Source organism: Hesperophylax consimilis, chromosome 21 (assembly GCF_061612785.1).
Source record: "Hesperophylax consimilis isolate HC1 chromosome 21, BYU_Hcon_1.0, whole genome shotgun sequence".
Lineage (NCBI taxonomy): Eukaryota > Metazoa > Arthropoda > Insecta > Trichoptera > Limnephilidae > Hesperophylax > Hesperophylax consimilis.
This window is the reverse complement of record NC_142856.1, coordinates 26,539,500-26,562,330: the sequence shown is the minus strand read 5'-3', so window position 1 is coordinate 26,562,330 and position 22,831 is coordinate 26,539,500. Positions and strand designations below refer to the sequence as shown.

Genomic DNA, 22,831 nt, shown 5'->3' with positions numbered 1-22,831 from the left:
GGTACTTACATCTAAAACATATTCAAAAATGGAACAAATTAATGTTTGAATCAACTAACTTAAGAGGAAGCTACAAGCCAAAAATCTGTACATTCTTATTTTACCTTATATTGTAGGTAATAGGCATTAAAATCGCTTGACAAACGGAGTCTAGAAACGTTCGATTTCAAGCACAAAACTGTTTTTTATATATTTTGTAAATAATTTTATAAGAAAGCAAAAAAGTTAATCAAGTGAAACTGTCACAGATAATCTTAGCTTTGATACTGTATTTTTTTTAAGTTGTTTCTTTTACGCATTCTATTAAAAAAAAAAAATTTTTGTAGCTTACATTTATATTTTTTATTGAGTAATTTATTTTTTATTTGTATTCTACTCAAGCAAAACGATAGGAAAACCTTCAATTTATGTAAAGCATATTTTTTGGTATTCATAATGTACACCAATTCGTTATAAAGATTAATCAAAATAGTGATTTAGCAAAGCATCGCCTTAATGTAAACATTCTAAAGCATCACATGGAAAATAAACTGATTTAAAATTGAATGGATTCATTTATTTTTAGCATGCTGGGAGATGTTTAATCGACTTCAAATCAACAGCTCATAAAATGGGTTTGTTTACAACATAATCATAAAAATATGAATTGAGCAACTAAATGAACACCTGCTATTCTAACGATAATCAAGACATAAAACACACATGTTCACAATGCTAATGAACCGTACAAGTGTAAAAAATGACTAAAACACCACTAGCAATAGAAAATCTTAGCAGATTAACTAAAATATTAAAAATGCTAATTTTTGTTGTGACCCTATTACTCTGATTCAATGAACTTTAGAACTTGGATTTGTTTTGAATTTATTAATTAGTTAGTTTAATTATTTGCTTGCATCCTTTCTAAATCCTTTTAAAGCATAACTTGCAAAAAGTGTTTTTTCCTAAAATAATTAAATTAGCGCCATCTATGAAAGAGCACATTATGAATCCTTTTAAGTTTACTCAACCCTTCAGGGTAATTTGTTCTCTTTGGGAACTGTCCAAAGAAAATTTACACGGATTTTGTCTTATCGATCAGGTGTCTACCATCTTCTAAATGGGTATGAACAAAGACTTACATATTTCAAATTAGAGAGTTTAGTTAAAAGACGAAATATAAATGACCTCTTAATGCTTTACAAAATTGTGAATAATCGTGTTAATAGTAACTTAGTCAATCAAATCAATTTTTACGCCAGGCCCAAATATACTAGAAATATGAACATATTTTGGACCGAAATTTTTGCCAATAACACTGGATATTTTAATCCTATGTCTAGAATGTCTCGATCATACAATGATCTTGCTAAAATACACACTGTCATAGATATTTTTGCAAATAATATAACGTGTTTCAAGAAATATCTCCACGATTTCTGTACTTAAAAAAAAAGAAAAATAAATAAATAAAAAAAATGTTTAGTGGTTTAGAATTTTTTTTAATATGTACTCTTTAAATTTTTCTACTTATTATGTGCTTAAATCTTTGTAATTAAGTTTTAAGTTTTGTATTTAAATACTGTCATTATTTTACATGTTTGCTTATGTGAATGTGCAAATGTGATTGCTGCAGACACATTAGTCTAGGGATATTTATAATTGTACTTTTTTATTTTGTAATCCATTATTAATGTTTTTATAAATATCCTGTTTGTGTCTCGAATAAATAAATAAAAATAAAATAAATAAACTTATATGGTTGTATATCCCTTACTGTCATGGTGAGAAATATGATCTAAACGGTGTTAGAAAGAGAAAACACCACGCTTTATATTCAAATCTAGACGTTAAACACAGAAGAATTGAAATGTGCACCTACATGAAACCAAAGATTCTGAACGCAATTTGAAAAATAATTTTTAAACTTTTTATGTAACGAAAAAAAGTGAGGTGGCAGTAATGTTCATAATACATTTGTCTATTAAAATATGTATTTTTTCATTATAAATCATTTTAGTTCAGTGTTTAGACAAAAAAACGTAAGTTGATATTATAAAAATTAAATGTTTATTTTTAATAAGAAAATTTTCAAGCATATTTCATAAGCTTTCAAAACAGTTTTTAGTTTTTGGATGCATTCAAAAATATCCAATAATAATAATACACACAAATTCTCTGACTTTCTGACGGCACGTTTAAGAAATGTAACGGTCAATATGCCAGAGGCCTGAAGGGTTTAGACAAGATATCATATTATAAAAATGATCCAGTAAATAATAATAATAATAAATTTAAAATTTGTGTAGAAAATGTTTGGCTTTTCCGGAAACTATAGAACATATTATATCGGGATGTTCTATATTAGCACCGTCCGAGTATACATTTAGGCACAATCAAGTTTTAAAAATAATTCACCAAAATTTGGTAATTAAACATAACTTGATTGACTGCCGTAATGTAGTACCATATTATGAATACGAACCAAATTCATTTTTAGAAAACGAATTTTATAAAATATATTATGATAAAACTATACTAACAGACCGAGCGATTAGTCATAATAGACCCGATATAGTTTTACATGACAAAATTAAAAAAATAACTTATATCATTGATGTCGCTATTCCAAATTCCTGTAATATTCAAAAATCTGTTAGTGAAAAAATAAGAAAATACACAGATTTAGGAAATGAAATAAAAAGAATTTGGCATTCTCAGACTATAAAAATATTACCATTCGTTATTTCGGCTACTGGCATTATACCTAGCTCTCTAATTAAAAATTTAGGCGTATTAGATCTATCAAAAAAATTATATATAAAGATGCAAAAGTCGGTCATTTTGAATACATGTAGGATAACAAAAGATTTTTTAAATATTTATGTTGAGGGATCAGTAGGATTTATAGGCCCTGTTAGAAGTTCTACCGAGCCGAACCCTCTGATATGAAAATATCTGGAGTCGGTGAATTATTTTCCCATTTGATCTCTGGTGATTTGACGTGTTGTTCTTGTATTGTTTTGTATTTATTTTGCTTATATAATGCACTTACATAATGTTGATTGACTAGATGATCATTTGTGGAAGGGTTAAGTTTTTCCTTTGGGGAAGACTTAACCCGGACAACTAAATCGGAAGTTTAAAAAAAAAAAAAAAAAAAATAATAATAATATGCAAATCACCTAATGTGCAAGCTACTAATAATTAATATTCAATTTTAATTACTACATAATTATAATGACAAGCCTGTAATAAATATTTAAACCTTTCTACCATTTACTTTATAGCAATGCAACATTATTTGACCAGAGGCATTGGGTTTATCAACTGGCTTGTGTTATGAGATACATTTTAATATTAAATTTTCCATAGGAGCTTGACCTTCCTGGGAATAAGAAAAAGTATTTTGTGGCGGCATTGACACAGAAAACATTAATACATTAGATATACAAAACATGACATTATTATATTATTGAGTTTGGTACTTTAAATATGGGTACTGACTAACAATTTGTTTCTCCAAAGGGACAGGCAGAGAGAATGAAATGCAACTCGTCTACAACTTGCAAAAATAACTAACTAACCACCTTGCAGTTTCATCGGAGGGTTATGCAGAGAGGATAAACCTTTCTTCATTCACACTCATGCATCATCTCACAGATACTCTATTGCGTTATTCTGACTCTTGGTATTATCCCGCTATAGTATCCGATTCATTTGGTCCTGCAATGTCTTCCTCGAGCGTCTCCAACTGCTAACTACTTGTTGAGTACAGCCAAGTTCTGTTTTAACTCGACAATTTGGCATTTCATGTGTCTTTAATTTTATTTATATGAAATACCTTGTACATACCACTATTTAACAAAAAAATTTGAAAATTTCAAATTCTATCATCGGGATAAACATAATATATTATTTAATTATTAAAGAGAATATTAGCAATTCCTAAACGAAAATCTGAAACAGGAAAATCAGAAAAAGATACGGTCACATCTAGGACTCGAACCTAGGACAAGGCAAGACAAGGCAAGAGTCCTGGGTTCGAGTCCAATATGCGACCGTTTCTTTTTCTGTTTCAGATTTTCGTTTAGGAATCGCTAATATTGTCTATAATTAAATATTACAATTTGAGGTTTTACTCACTAAATTATTCCAAAAAAAAATAATATATTATGTTTGACCTAATGAAGAAACTATTTGTTTTGAAACATGTCGATTCTTTTTGATTAAATAGTGGTGAATACAAACTAATTCATACAATATACTTTTTTGTACGCAAGGTGTATGGTTCACAGAACTACCTGTATCACGGTCTTACTAATAAATGTGTTTTACATATTAAACAACTGATAAATTACCGTTAATGTAGAGTAAATAGTAATTTATCAGTTGTGTAAAATCTAAAACACATTTATTAGTAAAGGAGCGTTTAATACAAATAAATAAAAAAAATTAGCATTCTTGAAATGCAAAATACTACCAAAATTCTTTGGACCTACGCTAGAAAATGGATTACGCAGAATTAACAGTGAACTAAAACAACTGTTTAAAGTGACGTACCCCACAAGGGAGGAATGGGACACGGTCCCAGGTCCAAACTCCAAACAGGAACTAATCTGGTTCACAGACGGGTCCAAGATGGAGGAAGGAACAGGGGCCGGGGTCTGTCTACAGGGATCTAAGAGGGAACTCAGTATACCTCTAGGAATGCACTGCATTGTGTTTCAAGCTGAGATGAAAGCCATCTTAGTCTGCGCACAGGAGAATATGAGTATCAGGTACAGAAATAAGAACATAAACATATGTTCTGATAGCCAGGCGGCCTTAATGGCACTGGAAAGTAACCGATGCGACTCCAGACTGGTGATGGAATGTAGGACTATCCTAATAGAACTGGCGACCATCAATAAAGTAACCCTGCTCTGGGTACCAGGACATAAAGGTATTGAGGGCAACGAGCGGGCTGACGAACTAGCAAGGAAAGGGGCGAAAGCACCACTTGTGGGATCTGAGCCGGCCGTAGGAGTAGCAGCTTGCCACACCAAACTACATATCAAGAGGTGGGTCAAATCCCAACACTGGAAGGAATGGAAGAAGGCACCCGGAATGAGGCAATCTAAAGTACTCATAAACGGACCGGACCCTAACCGAACCAGGCAACTACTCGATATGGACAGAAACTCACTGAGGGAACTGGTAGGACTATTAACGGGACACTGCCATCTCAGGAGACACATGCAACTGTTGGGAGTGGAAAACACCAACATCTGTAGGAAATGTGAAGAGGAGGAAGAGACTCCAATTCACCTATGGTGCCAATGCCCCGCTCTGCTGGGAATAAGGCTCAGATACCTGGGAAGACACAGTGTGGAACCAGAAGACATCGCCACATATCCAATGACAGCCCTGGTGAACTTCATAAAAGGGACCGGGTTACTGGCAAGGGAATGAGGTAAAATGGGAGATAGTACAATGGGCCTATGGCCTAAGTGCTCGCGGGGAACGTAAGTAAACCGCCTCCGACTAATAAAAAAAAAAAAAAAAAAAAAATAAATAAAAAAAAAAAAAAAAAAAAAAAAAAAACAGTGAACTCATGAATTAATTATGACCATTGAAGATTCTGTAGGTCCCATATATTGTGATGAGCTGGGCCTGTAGAAAGAATGCCAGATGTCACAATACGGAAAATGATGAACAACATGGTGCCCCAGTGGAAGCGACCTACAGGCAGGCCAAGAAGGCCTGAGATTCTATTAAGAAACTTTAGAAAGGCCAAAGTTTAAGCTGCTAAAAACGACTAAAACTATTTCAAACAATGCTTTTCACTATTTATTATTTAACGCCAATAAGGTTTTTACAAACATAATACATGTCGAAAATTTACAAAATGTCTACAGAAATATCGGTGACTGGGTATCTCATCAAAGTGACAGTTCAACACACCTACCAAAAGTGATATAAAGTCATGAAAAGTGATGAAACAAAAACTAGGTTACATAGGTAACTATTTAACTTAATTTTTGTTTCATCACTTTTTAAAGGTAAACACACCTTGTCATTTTGATGAAATATCATGGAACCAGACATATCATATAAGTATAACAAATACTCGTCATTTTACAAACATAATACATGTCAAAAATTTACAAAAATCTTTAACAACTCTTGTGTTTTCTTTTACCAGGAGTGTACTGTGGATCTAAATTTTGTCTAATGAAAACCCACGTTGATGGATTAAATTCATTTGTATCTCAACAAGATTGTAACCTCTCTATTCTGGAGGTAGGTATGGGGGTACCGCCGCCCCGGGAACTACTCATGCAGACGCATGGCGGCAGATGCGTCTGCTCACTTCCTGCATGGGGGCCGGATCGGAAGACACTGATTGATTGAAACCATTTGACCTCTCCCACAGGACTCTCTCAAACCAATCGCTTTGCACCGCAATGGGAGGGACGGGTTCATACGTCCGCCACTCCTGGACCCACTGACCCCCAGATTCCTACCCACCCATCATACTTTGCCCTTCCCTGTACTTCCTCTCCTTCCTTTTTTGGAAAAGACCTCCACACAGCATGCCCAAAGATGACATAGGCCCTGAGAGAAATTATTTTCTAAAAACCAAAGATCTAACACTGACCGTTCTGTCACAGAGGTCATAAACAACAGTATTATCAATAACTTGAGAATAAACAATTTATATACCAATGCTGTATCGATAAAAAAAACTACTTAAAATGAGTCCATCATCTAACTGGCCTATTGTCGGAGAATGAATCACAGCAAAAAAATAGCGTAAGAAATTTCGCAATAATGTAATAATACCTTTGAATTCAAATTACAATCTCATGTTTTTCGATGTAAATTTCAGCGATAAAAAGGTTAAATAAGAACATAAATGTTTGTAAATAAAAACAGAAGAAATATTAATTATTATATTATTACGAGAAACGTCAAAGCGACGCTGAACAAGATATCATTATTATTGTTGGTCTTTGACAGCGGCTGTCAAAAGCTGATTGTCAGGTTTATTATTATTCGTCGGAGTAGCAATGGGAATTTGGTGACTTACTGGAGTCGTGCATCGCGGCATGTGTGACCGCATCACTCAGCAAGGAATATGAACTCTTGCTGTTGATTGTCGTGGACGACCATTGGTGCTTCCTGGGCAGCTCTCCACGGCTGTCCTCGACCCGGTTCACTGCATCATTATCACACTTGCAAATATGGATCATAAGAAGGCACCAGTACAGAGCACCCTTAATACGCATTGTAAATTTAACAATAATAATAACACTTGTCACGTAATATAACCACAAAACACACTGTTCACATATTTCACACGCATTATTCTCTAAGAATTGTGCCACATTATTTAAAACTCACGGGACAATTTTAATTTTTATCACAGCTAGAAAAATCTTGCGCTCAAGGTTGCCGCGGAACTGTTCCGTCTTCTATCCCGTTCTACTCGCTCTGGCAAACTTCGACGTGAATCACTGTGTCACTGCGCCAAAGCCAAACACATTCACACAATAATACAAGAACAAACTATGTGGGTAAAAACTATCAGACATCAGTGTCACCAAACAGAATAGTACAGAGCTTACTACAAAATCTAATTTATCTATAGAAAATTGTTATAGTTCTAGTTCCGGCCGCAAGTGATATGTTTACGATCTACTCACATTCTCATAAAAATACGAAACGCGACAAATGCCTGTTTTTGTTAGTGCCATCTATGAACGTATTATGAAATTAACTACAATATTACCAACAATTTCTTAAAATATGATATAGTTCTTCTTCCTGACGCAAGGTTTGCTAAGTTTGCCGTTATCTCCACAGAATTTTATTCGAGCTGATCATTCGATTTTCTCTCTCACCCCCGCCACCGGGCAGAATGTGCCGCCAAAAATAATGACTTTCAAATCGATGCTAAAATTACTATAAAGGTTATTTTTATTAACGCAGATCCGTGAATAGCTCGGGATAGGTTCCTTGATAACTCAACACAGTGACAATTCAACACACCTTTAAAAAGTGATATAAAGTCATTAGAACGATGAAAAAAAAATTAAACCCAACCTAACCTAACCTACTTAACCCAGTTAATAAAGTTTTTGTTTCATCACTTTCCATGACTTTATAAAACTTCTTAGAGATGTGATGAATTATCATTTTAATGATTTATCCGGTCACCCTCGGGATATTATGATTGTGGGACTGATAATTGCATGCTAGCTAAAAAGCGCAGACCCTTGAAAAATCACGAAATTTTACTTGTCAAGATTAACCCTAAGAAAACAAAAGAAATACATATTTCAAATTTAGAATTAAAATAATTTTCTACTAAAAATATATTAAATTGTAGGTAGGAACTTCATCACTTGTTTGACAAATCGGTTCCAATTTTTTTAAATCGCAAATAAAATTGTTTTCTGTTAAAATATTATAATAATATTACCATAATACCTACTTATTTTATAACTTTCCCGAATTCTTCGTACAATCAGTTCAAATAAATTCACTTAAATTCTGAGCAAATTCGAGTTCATTGTTTTTATTTATTTTATTAGTTGCAATTGCAAAGTTTACACCTGATGTAGGTATAAAGTATAAAATAAAAATAAAAAAGTTCTGAGGCGTCCGCGGCCTGTAGTTTTTAAACGTTTGTATTTAGTTTCAAGTTGTCTTTACATCGTCTTCATAATGTTTGTAAGTTGAATATCACTTTGTTCTCTCAGCCATGTTTTTACTTTTGTTTTAAATAAATTCATTTCCGTGATTTTTTTGTTTGATTTGGTAGAGCATTGTATAATTTCGTATCATAGAATTTAATATTTCTCTGTCCAAAAGATGTGTTCAAACTGGGAATAACCAGTATATTTTTGGCTTATTGCTCTGTATCTCATTGTACCAGAGTTACACAGACACAACCGAAATGAGTATTTTTGATGAATACAGGATGGATCATGAGTAGTTGTGACTCAACTCGAGTGGATTTCAAAATAATATCTAAAATCTAGACAATGAGTTGCGTTGACAGGTTCTTCACCTTAAGGTTAAACGCAACGCTCGTTGTATTCTACGTGTTCACAGATGGGGTTAATTAATAAATTTTGTTTAAATACGCTTTTGCAAGGTATTGCTTTACAATATTAAGACAAATCATTTGTTTGCGCCCGTATATACGCAATATGAATATGAATCAATAGTTTTGTTCGTTTAAAGACTGAATTCTTTCGAGAAAGGCACACAAATACAATATTTTACCGATGATTCAATCCAATATTGTATTTGTATGCCTTTCTCGATAGAATTGAGTTTTTATATGGACAAAACTATTTATTCATATTCAAATTGCGTATATGAGGGCGCAAACAAATAATTTGTCTTAATACTGTAAAGCAATACCTTGCAAAAGCGTATTTAAACAAAATTAATTAATTAACGCCATCTGTGAACACGTAGAATATAACGAGCGTTGCGTTTAACCTTAACGTAAAATGAGTTTACATAAGTACCTACGTATCGTGTAAAGAAATAGGACTATATCGCAACCCGGTCATGTTAAGATAGGGGCTATATGTTGGAAGGAATTTATTAATGTGGTTAAGATATTGTTCTATGAGTTCTATTATGAAGGAGGAAAACAGAAGCCGGTAACTCTTTCCACATACGAGCCGACAGGCCCTGGGCCAAACGGCGCCTGCCACTATTAAAAACCGAAAGGACCATGGAACTACTATGAGGACGCTGCGATATGCTGCTTATACATACGCAATCAGAACCTCAACTTATAGGAAAGGAACGAAGGCGAACATTGCTTTGTTTCTTTCCCGCAATTCGTGGTTTGCTCGCGTTTCAGTTCGATTTGTATACGTACCTAAGGTGCTCAACACTCGCGTGCGAAATCCCCTAGAATATTTTCGTATTCTGGATGTTATCAGCGCCATGGCTCCTCGGTTCTTTAGCTCCTTGCAATCGGCGCCAGATGCCTACGTCGCGATTTATCAAATATTTAGGGGCTCCAGCCCAGAAGGACTCCCAAATTCAATTGTAGGACATACCTACTCGAGATTTGTATACAGGATTAGCATTTTGTCACTATTGAAGAATCTGCAAGCTCTACAAGAGGCCCATTATCTTGGAAGCCACATTTACTCGGACTTCTATGGAGCTTCGATACTTAAGTCGGTCTGAGATACTTACTCCAACAATCTCAATGGAGCCTTTATATCCAATCAAATTGCACCAGACAGTTACTGATCTCTTTCTTTGCCGAAATGTCTCAAAAACCCTTGGGTTTTTGAGACTCTGAAACTGACCAGGTTGGTCTTACCCCAGGCACAACTCCTAGAGGTTGTCAATTTTTGTCTTAAAACTTCCCGCGCTGTTAAGACATCATATATAAGTGGCCAAGGGCTTATCAAAAAGATAACCCTCGTGAGCTGTCTTCGGCGTAGCAATGAATTGGTCAGTGACAGATCCTTGTGGCCAGGGCCGGCCTTGCGCGGGCGCAATTGGAGCAGTTCGCACCGGGCGCCGAAATGCCAAGGCGCTGATAATACCTAATAGTCCTAACACATCGCCATTGAGATTATTTTTCATAAAAAAAGCGCTACACAAAAATACAAATCATCCGAATAATATTGATTAAGGTGATCACCTACTTTGGCGTCTATTGGTTTTGACAAGATGCACCCTGTATTGTTTTAGACAGTAAGCAAGTTAATAGTGCTTATCTGTGACAAAACATTTTTATTTGAACATATTGTACAATTTACGTAAGCCCTACTGATAATAATAAATTACTGTTATCGGATCCCATAATACAAATCGTCAAAAGATTTTTTTTTATTGAAGACAAAGGTTTAAAAAAAGAGTTTCTTTGTTCATTAGTTCCACTTTTGGTAAATAGATAATCATGTAAAATAAATATGCAGATAGAATAAACACATTTTTATTGTCAAACCTAGAACAAATCAAATCCAATGCCATTGTACAAAAATACATTTATAAGTAGGTAAGTATGTATATTATATAATTATTTATTACATGTTATTTTTATTTAGAATATTAGTTTGCTTGCAAAAAGAGGTATTCATTACAATAAGGCCAATTTTTTTATAAAATCTAATAAGTATTGGTATTACACATGTATATTTTTTCGAATAATGTTCTATATAGAAAAATTGACGTAAGTTAGGTAGGTTCTTACTTACATTATAAGATTTTTTCAGAGATTTGTTAAAAATACTGTAAATTCTTAGTTAAAAAATGCTATGTGAGCAATAGGATAATACTTTTTCATAATAATAAATATTTGGTTAAGTTTTTAACTGCGAATTGCCGGTTCTCGATCATCTCGAATTTATCTCCTCATGCTTAAGTTCGTTGGTTTTGCCTTTTGTATTTTCCGGAGAAGAATCTGTAACAAGAAATAAACGAATCAATTATAAACTTCTCCCGGACAATAATCACAATAATCGACTAGGGTCCGCATCGAACCTTCCCGTCGTGCTTCAATCTTAAGTTAAGTTAATATAAATAAATATGTACATATATTTTAAATATATTAATATGAAATGGTCACCAAATTCTCATGGTTAATCTTGTCCTGTGCCCTTTTTCTGGCGCTGAAGGCACTAGACGACCTGGACGGCGGCTGGCTGGGCTCGTTCTTCCCGGACTCTCGACTTCTCAGGATCTTCCTTAGCAGAATACCGTTCTCGCGCTCGATTTGCATGGAGCGCTCGTTCGAAAACGACATGTTGATCTTTCGCTGTTTGGTCATGGTGGATCCACTAAAACATAAAAAAAAAACAAAACATACAAATGAACATTTGTCTGAAACCTAACCTAACCCTCCTCTCCCCAGGGAGGGGATCCCCTCCATGTGAATGATGTACACAACAATAGGTGAGACAAAATTCCACCCTTTAACGTAGTAGCTTATGACTTAAATGGACATTACATTTCTCATAATAGCGAACTTACCTGGTAAAGCTCAAACTGCACCTTGAAGTTGATCTTACTGAATAGTCCCTTTCCGTGGGGCGATTGTTCTGTTCGAAGTTATTATCTTCCAGATTGTCGGAGCCTCCACTCTTCACACGCGTACCAGATACTTCTGCCATCTTTTGGTCCACCTTATCAGGCTTACGAACAACTTCTATTACTTTTGGTTCCGGAACAGAATGGATTTTAGAATCTTTGATCTCAAAATCTTCTTCGAAATCATCATCGTAATCGTAATCTAAACTGGCATTACCACTTACTAACTTTTGTTTCCTGATATTCTTTGCTTCTTTCTGAGGCTCTTCGTAATGGGAAACAGCATTTTCTTCGAAATCTACAATGCTCTCATGATTATAATCTCCTGAGTCATTGCTCAGTTTTCTAGCAGCGGAAGCGTTACATCGTGTTGTTATATTTCCCATTTTTGAGAAATCGTCTGCCAATTCTTCGATTTCGTTATTATTTTCTTCAATTACAATTTTTTTCTTCACTGGTGATATATCTCCGTCTTTTTCTTGGAACGAATCATTCCCATCGCCATTTGAGTTGACTTGCTGTGTGTACAAATAGTCAACATTTTGAAGTTCTACATTTTTTAATGACATGATTTATCCCATCAAAAATGACGATTTTAAAGTGATATTTCAAATGATACTAAAAGTCTATCTTAGCTTAAACCACAGCAATCGATCTAAAATACAGAAATACAGAAGTGTTAATAACTTATTTATTCGTGAACTATTCTTTCAAAAATTGTGTTATGTAGTACTTATTTATTATTATAAGAAACAAACATTAAACAAAATCAAGGAAATGTGACCAAAACGAAACAGATCAGGTCTCAAAAGACTCGACATTGAAATTAGATATTATTTTTTCTGCATTTGATGAATGTTTTGTGTTGAATTTACTACACACCACTCACATAAGTTTTTCTCAATCACTCAAAATATAAACGAGAACATTTGTACAAGTATAGTTATCTCCCGCGAGAATGTATTAAGAATCTTGTCTGCATAATTTACCTGTGGTTATCAAACTGAGCATTTAATCCAAATAATTGCATTTCTTGAACCGTTTTAACTAAATGGTGTTATCGTTTTTTAGTTATGATTACATTGTATTGTTTCATTGATGGTGAAAATCGATTTCCCGTTGCTATGGAGAAAACAAACTTTTTGAAATTGTATGGTCGGGTAGATACCTATGCTTTGGTCTGTTTGATTGTAAGTACTTGAGCATTGTCCTCTTTCCTAGCTTTGTAATTTATTTACGGTACAAGAACCTTTATAAAGAATAAAACATTAAAAAAGGATTACAAAACAATTATACAGTGAAACATACTAATATGATAACTAAATTTTACAATCAGGCTATAAAAAATAAAGTTTTTACAAACTGTTTGAAAAAATGTGTGAAATGCTTTTTTGTAAGTTCTTTTAGTGTTATTAAAAATATCTGCTACTTCTGCATATTGATTAAGTACCTACCTAAATATTGGTATGCGTGGTATTGGGGACTTTATAAACGAATTGGTATTTTAGAAGTGCTTTTGAGAATGGTTTATTTATGGGGCCTCTACTGCAATACCAATATAAAAGCAACAAATCAAACTTCATTATACACCATATTGCTACTATTTATTATGGCATCAAATGATATACAAAAAATGGGGTAATTAGATTTTACCGAAAGGTATTGTGTATTATTAGAAATAAACATCATGCAAAAAATGTACCACTTCCCCTGACCTAACTATCTAGGTTTAAGAAAGTTGTGGTTGTTGGTAGAGAGAGGAAAATAAAATAATGGATGTAGAATCCCTGTGTCTACAATATAATTACTAGTTAGTAGTGACATTAGACGACAGGTAACAAATTTTCTAAAAGTCGTTGTTCTTCTGTTTCTATTTTTCACTATCGTTTGTCGATCTTTTCAAATTTGAATTTTGAATTTAGTTATGGCCAATTGGTAGCTAGGAGGTTAAGTAGCTACGCACCTATGTGGAGCCCATAAAGTAATTAATTGTTCAGTATTTACATCAATGTTTTAGATCAGTATTTTATTAACATCATGGTCAGTATTATTTTTGTGAAACCGTCAGTATGAATATTCTTATCATAAATACCTACCACACAGGGCCGCCCCTATGCGGGCGCAATTGGAGCAGTCCTAGCAGTCCGCTCCGGGCGCCGAATTGCCAAGGCGCTGGCAATCCTTACTGTCCTAAAACGGCACTACACAAAAAAAAATCATCCGAATATTATTGATTACAGTGAACACCTACCTAGGCGTCTACTGGCCGGCCCTGCTACCACACACGAAGCCCACTATGGCATCCCAAACTGAAGTAAGTTATCAATTTTTATTATTATTTTTAAAACATTACAAAATTTCTATCTTAATGTATTTTTAAATAATATATTATGAAATATTGATATTATAAATTACATAATGCAGAAGTGTAAATATAAAGTAACTAAAGCTTCTGATGCTATACTAGCAGCAGCAAGGCTTGCCGTTTAAATCAGCATCACTATCTTCACTGATGATAAATAAATCATATATCGATATCCGATTTGATTCTTTGATTTCCGAATAGATTGCCCTCCTACCGGCATGACCATGTTAGTCCTGCAGGCCGGGAGATAAACCAGTCTATGCTGTCGGCGACGAAGAGAACCATTGGGAACATATAAATTATGCTATCTAAGATGGTCGAAATTTTAAACCAACCACGAATCAGTTTGTAGAAATGCGCAGCAATGTGCACATTTTTTCAGACCCGTAGGTGATTTATTCCTAGCATATCCTCGTGGGTATCTACTATCTCTTGATAGTCGGTAGAATAGAGCCCTGTGTAGTAGCCATAGGTACTCCCTCGCTCCCAAGCAAAATTTCGTCTGAACCTTCTCAAGGAATACTTCACCCAGTGCAGGCTTCAAACCACCGACCCACCTTCAAGCCTACTCCTAACCAATCCATTCTATAGTACTATGATAACTAGGACATAATATGATATTTACTAAATATGACAAATATTTATGACTCTGAAAGTGTGAGGAGGGGAAGGAGATGGGTAAGAGGAAGGTTTAGAAGTACCTGGCGATTCAAAGCTGGTCTCGAAACACAGCTAAAGACGTTCCAAACCAATTATTGATTCTTAATACTGGTCTTTCACGATAGCTATACTAAGAGGAACGGGAACTAGCCGCATACAATAGTATATAGATACCTATTACTTTATTTTAATCATGTAACATTTATAAACGTATTAACATTAATTGAAATTTAACCCGCCACCTCTTTATCACGATCTGAATAAAAAATAATTTAATTGAATTTGAAGCTTTGAATTACTTACCTGAGTCTCCCCGTAAATATACATTTTTTAAATATTTGAGTCAAATTTTTTTGACACATTCATTAAATATTCGTTGTCTATGAAATTGAAAAATGATTAGTTGCTTTATGGTTTGGTTTGGCAAGTGACGTTTGACATTGATCAACATGGATGGTCGTCGATAAGACATTTTCTTTTCTTGTTTCTCCATTCTGTAGCTTGCATTATTGAGTTTCCCTGCAGTAGAATTAATTAATATTTAAAAATGGTTACCATTATAAAAAATCAGCTTCTCAAACATCTTTCGAGGTAAGATATTCAAACACTTAGAATATTAATTTATTGAATGTAATCTTTAATTTTATTGAAATGTTTTTTTTATTATTCTTAAGCGATTATTTATAAATTGTATATTCTGTACGAAATAATCAGTATATTTTTTGTTTCTCAAAAATACGTATGCTTGATCGAAATCGTAATTGGCTAAAATTATCGATGAGTCCCAAATTTTATAATACGTTGTAATCTAAAACATTGCTTTGTTATCTTTTGCGGACAATAATATTTATTTATATGAATATAAATACTATTTTTGCCTAACCTCAACATAAAGATATAATAATTTTTAAATTTTGTTATTCAGTACCGCATTTACGCAAATATTACTAGAATAATGTTAAATATAAACAATTACTTACTCTCTCCTTTTATATTCACTTAGGTAGGGACTTTTACAATATAATTATTTTTTTATTTTTTACTCTGCTGTTATTAGTGTACTTACGAATAACAGCTGTTTCGCTGGTCCAAGTTCTTAATATTATTTTCAAAATAATGCAATGGATTTCTTCAAAATAAACACATAACCAATTTATACTCTTTAGTGGTGTTCCCCATAAATGATCAAGAGTCACAACCAATTCATACACTTTCGTGGTGTTCTCCATAACTGATCAAGAAATACATAACCAATTCTCACTCTTTAGTGGTGTTCCCCATAAATGATCAAGAAACACATAACCAATTCATACTCTTTAGTGGTGTTCCCCATAAATAATAAAGAAACACATAACCAATTCATACTCTTTAGTGGTGTTACACATAAATGATCAAGAAACACATAACCAATTCATACTCTTTAGTGGTGTTCCCCATAAATGATAAAGAAACACATAACCAATTCATACTCTTTAGTGGTGTTACACATAAATGATCAAGAAACACATAACCAATTCATACTCTTTAGTGGTGTTACATATAAATGATCAAGAAACACATAACCAATTCATACTCTTTAGTGGTGTTCCCCATAAATGATAAAGAAACACATAACCAATTCATACTCTTTAGTGGTGTTACACATAAATGATCAAGAAACACATAACCAATTCATACTCTTTAGTGGTGTTACACATAAATGATCAAGAAACACATAACCAATTCATACTCTTTAGTGGTGTTCCCCATAAATGATAAAGAAACACATAACCAATTCATACTCTTTAGTGGTGTTACACATAAATGATCAAGAAACACATAACCAATTCATACTCTTTAGTGGTGTTACACATAAATTATCAAGAAACACATAACCAATTCATACTCTTTAGTGGTGTTCCCTATAAATGATTATGAAAGAAATTTTTATGGTTGATCTCTATATTTTTTATCCAATACCTAAAACATATTTTGACCTGTTAGTAGTAGCTGAGTGGACAAATGGGTTCCCACCCAGGGGTTGCGGGTTCAATCCTCTGCTGGCAAAGTCCTCCATTATTGTTACCTATCAACACTGAGACACTCAAATATGTTATTATTTTTTTAATATTAATTTTGTTTTTTATATTACTATGGTTGTTGTTTTGTTATATTTTTTATTTTTACTACACATATGCATATCATTGTATTATTGCATAAGTCGTATGTTCTTATTTAATCTACGTTACCACCATGATACGTGCATCTGCCTAGTTTGGGAAATTTAAAAAAATAAATTGTAAAACAATTTCCTTTTATAATGATGAAAGAAGGAGGAATTCAATTATTGTCTGGTTATTCATAACCCGGGAATATTTGTGTTTTTGGTAAATATACAGAAAATAGGGACACGCTTAATAGGCTCTCAGAAAAAACCCTTTGTAGTAGTTAAGTATTTCAGTGTTTGGAAATGGAAAGTATTGCATTTTAAAAGATATTTTGTTAAAATTAAAATCGATTGTTCACTTTGCAATTGCTATTGATGCGAAAGTTTTAAGTTTTTTCTTCTCTTATTTAACACAAAATATGAACCTCTGATCCTAAAATAGGTTCTTAAATTCTTATTCTAGGTTTAATTAAAAAATGAATACAAAACTAGCCTCAAAAAATATTTTACCATTATGATGTCGAAACTTGGCATGAAGAAAAGACGTCAAATTATCCAATTTAAAAAAATGAAATAGCTACTAAAAAGCATTATTTTATTTTCCGAAAACTGAAATATATTTTGTTTTCGTTATTATCTAAAGCCCCTAGTTACCCATTGGGCCAAATTGTACAGGACCACTTGGCTTATATTGGCCGTTGCACGAGTTGGCCACCAACGTTGGCCGTTCAACCTGATTATTGTCTTGGCTCCAACAGCGTTCGCACGTTAGCGGGCTGGTGCCAACGTGTACTACGGTCTTAAGGTGTCCCTGTTTTCTGTATATTTACTGTCTTTTGGGTTAAAATTTCTCCAAAGCAACATTAAATATTCAATGTTATCGTTATAATAATTTTATATAAATCTGCTGAAAGTATATTTACTAAAATCAATTCATGTATTATTATAATCTTCATTATGCATGTTAAGAATAATATATTGAATTCTTTGATATCAAACATCATGAACTTTGACCCAATGAATTACATTGTGGTGTGATGAACAACACGACGGCACATTAATAATTAAATTTGACACTATATTTCTTTCGCATGTCATATCCGTTGGTCAGAATGATACATACTTATCTAATGTACCCTCAGACATATATTCATAAGTGAATCATAGTTTTTAATTCTTCAAAAATTTATGAAACCCGCTGAATTATCTTTTTAAAATAATAAATATATATATATATATATTTTCTTTGTTACACACATATTGTTTTTATCTAAAAAATTTATCATATAGTTTAAATCAGAGGTTCCCAAACTTTTTTGCCCCGTAGACCACTTGCCAAATATATTTTTTTTCCATTTTTGCCTGCCGAATATTGAATTTTCCTAAAACTATTAACGTCCCATGTGATAATCATTTATTTTTTTAGTAAAAATATTCCCTGCCCTTGCCCATCCAACAACCGGGTGGCGTTATAGTTCCTCTGTCTTTACACTGTGCAGACAGGGGCGCCCTTGTGAGGTATTAAACCAAATGAAAATGAAGCAGGATAAGCAATGGGAATTTCTTTCTGTAGCTGGCCCTACAGAACTGCCCCTTAAGTTCTTTGTCAGTGCTTATTCCGGTCAGTTCTTCTTATCACTTGATATCCGATTCTTCAATGTTGCATTTCTATAGTCAAAATGTCCTCAATCTTAGTTTTGAAGTCTGTGTGAAGTGCATTTAAATGTTGAACGTCATTATTACCCTGGACGTTTTTCAAAAACAAGTTGGGGAACTAGGAAAATTCGCGGCTTCCAATGTGCAATATTTTGCTTGAATATATTAATTCTGACGAGAAAAGGAACGTAGACTATATTTATACACCTCAATTAACAACTTTAAGAAATATAAAAATACAAATATCAAATAAGTAATTTCTCAGTCTATTATATTTGTGTTGGGTCTATTGTGTCATTTACGGAACTCCTAAATGTTGACTTGAGGTAAATGGGGGTCCGCTCGTATGTACCCCCATTTGAATCTAGTGGACCCCCAAATTTTTTTCTCGCTGACATAGACCCCCAGCAAGCCGATATCGACCCTTGGGGGTCCATATAGACCACTTTGGGAACCTCTGGTTTAAATGATGTCCTTGCTTCCTGCATTTTTATCTCGGTCAGTGATAAGGATAAAAATAAACAAACTATTATTATTATTTTTATTTGACTTTTCTGCTTTTGGTTCTCTTGGGTTCTTGACCAATAAATTGGAGAGGATTATAAATTTGCGGGAGACCCGTCTTTTACGTACTGTTGGTAGAGAGCGGGAGACGCTTAAAAGCTTTTTTTTTTGTATTTTTATGCTATTGGTAGATGAAAGAAACTTAGGCGCTGGTTCTCGTGGGACGTGTACTAGGTACCTGGCAATTCGTAGAATTATTGCATTATTGAATCTATACAGTTATTGCCGGTTGGCAGACTGTGGTCATAAAACATATACTTGAAATACAATATCATAGAGGTAACATTTCTGAAGGTTTGAGGCAGATCCCCATCCAATAATCCCATATTCTAAGCGTGATTGGCAAAGAGCATAGTAGACTTTATATAGATCATTTTTATTTAGTATATTGCATACGTTTCTAAAGTAGTACATGAGCTTTGTAAGTTTCTTTGTAATGCTATTTATGTGAGTGTTCCATCAAAGGTTTCCACCTTCCTCTTTCCCTTCCCCACTTACCTTCAGCCTCACAACATCCCCCAATTGGGGATGCCATAGTCTCACTGGCTCCAGACGGGAGCAGTTGGGACTCTTGTGAGGTATTCACTATAAAAAAAAAAAAAAAAAAAAAGTGTTTCATCGATTTCAACGCCGAGATATTTTATGTTTCTTGAGTGTGTTATGGTGGGGCATTGACATGATTGCGTTAAGTTTTTTCCTTGACAATCATGTATTTTGAGAGCATAATCCTCAGCTGGTTGTCCTTTGGCCGTTATAGAAAATGTTAAGTATTTTGTTTTGTTGACATTTAATGTAAGTGAGTTTTGTTTAAGCCAATTTTGCAGAAGTACAAGCCCATGTTCAGCTTCTTTGTAATTGGTTACCCAATCACTTTCATTAAATAAAATAACGGTGTCGTTGACAAAACAAATTATTTTTCCTTTTGTGTGTAAGTTGCAGATATCGTTAATATAAATCACAAATAATAAAGGTCCTAAGACACTTCTTTGCGGTACACCATATTTTATTGGGAGAGGTTTACTTTTATGCTTTACAATTTTAACACACTGTGTACGTTCTGACATGTAACTTTTTAGCAGGTTTAAAGTTGTGTTGGACATCCCGATTTTTTTTAGCTTCTTAAAAGGATTTTATGGTCTATTGTATCAAAGGCTTTTTGTAGGTCTATAAATATCGCCAAAGATTTATTTCCCCCGTCTAAACTTTTCGTGGATCGTATTTATGATATCGTCTATGGCGTCGGTAGTACTCAGGTTTTGTCTAAAACCATACTGAGTTTCGTTTTTTTCTTTACATTTCTTCAGTGTTGAAGTGATATTCTTTGGTTAAAGACACTCTCCATTTTCGCTTCTGCCTCCATTCTGCTGTTATAAATTATTTTTATTCAAAAAATATTACGAAATATCTATGAAAAAATTCCCACTTTATGGAGTAGATTGATAAATAAACCACCACCAAACATTGTGTGGAAAAATAAAGAGGAATAATACCAGTAATTGACAATACTATCGATCTTATGCGCTCTTTGATATTGATGAATAATTAACAAGAAATTAGAAAAAGAGCCAATTCTAACATCAAAATAATGACGAAAAAAATTCAATTCTTCAATAATTTTGCATTGACATTATTATCAATTGTGTGCAGGCAGCCATAGAGAAGTGTTATTTTACCAGCAGCTTGGGTCAAATCCCTGCACTGACAGGAATGGGAGAAAGCATCCGGGATGAGAAAAACCACTCACTGAGAGAACTAGTAACTAGCCATATATTTTTTTTTAAAGGGCGGAGACGGTTTACACGTAGTTCCCTTGAGCACTTATGCCATATGCCCATTGTGCTATCTCCCATTTTACCTCAATCCTTTAACAACAACCCAGTCCCTTTAATAAAGTTCACCAGGGTTGTTTTTGGGTATGTGGCTATGTCTTCTGGTTCTACTGTATGTCTCCCCAGGTATCTGAGCCTAGTTCCCACCAGGGCAGGACATTGGCACCATAGGTGAATTAGAGTCTCTTCATCCTCTTCACATTTCCTGCATCTATTGGTGTTTTCCACTCCCAATATCTGCATGTGTCTCCTGAGATGGCAGTGTCCTGTTAGTAGTCCTACCAGTTCCCTCAGCGAGTTTCTGTCTACATATAATAACATAAGCTAGTCTCTTAAAAGGACACTGCTGCGTCAGAAGACATATATGTACAGCTATTGGGGATGGAAAGTGAAGACGATGGAGAAACTGAAGCTAGTATTTAATCACGACCGTAAACAGCTTGTGACATTTCTCCATCAACCGGGCTCCGATTACCTGGCACTCACCCGCTCCATATAATGTAAATGGTGTAGTGATTTTCTAAATTAATTAATTAAACATTGATTCATCTTTGGCCCTTATGTCCTGCTTTAGTTGGAGAAAGGTTCAGATGCCCAGGGAGTCACGTTGTGGAACCAGGTAATCCTCGTAAATAATAAAGATCATATATTTTTAAAAAATTATTCCAGGTTCACGAAGAACCTCTCCCCGGAGCAGATCAGCGTCAGCGCCCTCCGCGGGCAGGGTACGCTCTCCTCGCTGCAATTGGACGAGGCAGTCCTCACCGAGCTGCTCGAGCTGCCGGCATGGATGCGCCTGTCCTCAGCAACATGCGGGCGTGCTACTTTCCGGGTGCACTGGACAAAGTTGAAGACTATGCCCATCGAACTGGTGAGATATTACACCTGATATTTTTGATTAGATTTGTATTATTTTTACTTTATGTAGTATATTATGTAGTTATGATGAAAGTTAGCTATCTAGGGTTGATCGAACCTGACTGAGGAAGCTGGTAGAACTATTAGCGGGACGCTGGCATCCCTGCAGACACATATAGCTATTGAAATTCACTCATAGCCTTAGGAAATGTTGCATGGTTTAGAAGAACTAAGCGTACAAACAGACAGACGCGAATAGTGACTTTGTTTTATACTATTTAGAGATTAACTAAGAAAAACTAGACTAGACTGTGATTCCCGCAACTAGCGATTGCCCACTCTCACTTTGATTGTACTTTTCTCACTAACGTTTGAATTGTCAAACTGCCATTTCGGCAGGAAACATGTTAAACGTTGGAAAGTGAAATCAGATTTTGTGATATCAAGTGCATAGTTTTTTCAACTTATTATATTATTTTAATGTTTACCTATTATTATTGATAATAAAGAAAATTAATAAGTATGTACCATCTTCAGGTTGTTGGACTATGTACAAGTGGACAATCACTGTTCTTGTTGTGGGAATCACTATGAACAAGTGGACAATCACTGCACATTTATCTATATTTTTTATTCATTTAAATAAGTCATTTACTTATGGATTTTATTTAGATAGGATTTGACAGGTAATTAATTCAATACTAAGTAAAT

General features: G+C 34.1%; 2 protein-coding genes across 2 annotated transcripts in view; one reads left to right on the top strand and one right to left on the bottom strand.

Moving 5' to 3' along the window:
• Positions 1-7,478, bottom strand: part of Stim (stromal interaction molecule) — a 148,124-nt gene extending 140,646 nt beyond the window's left edge. The window contains exon 1 of the mRNA XM_089644470.1: positions 7,055-7,478. Within this exon, the coding sequence (XP_089500596.1) occupies positions 7,055-7,253 (199 nt within the window). The 5' untranslated portion in view covers positions 7,254-7,478. The remainder of the gene's footprint in view (positions 1-7,054) is intronic.
• Positions 7,479-15,521: 8,043 nt separating this feature from the next.
• Positions 15,522-22,831, top strand: part of LOC149413809 (bridge-like lipid transfer protein family member 3B) — a 74,017-nt gene continuing 66,707 nt past the window's right edge. Inside the window, exons 1-2 of the mRNA XM_089644742.1 lie at positions 15,522-15,658; positions 21,932-22,133. Coding sequence (XP_089500868.1) covers positions 15,615-15,658; positions 21,932-22,133 — 246 coding nt within the window. The 5' untranslated portion in view covers positions 15,522-15,614. The remainder of the gene's footprint in view (positions 15,659-21,931; positions 22,134-22,831) is intronic.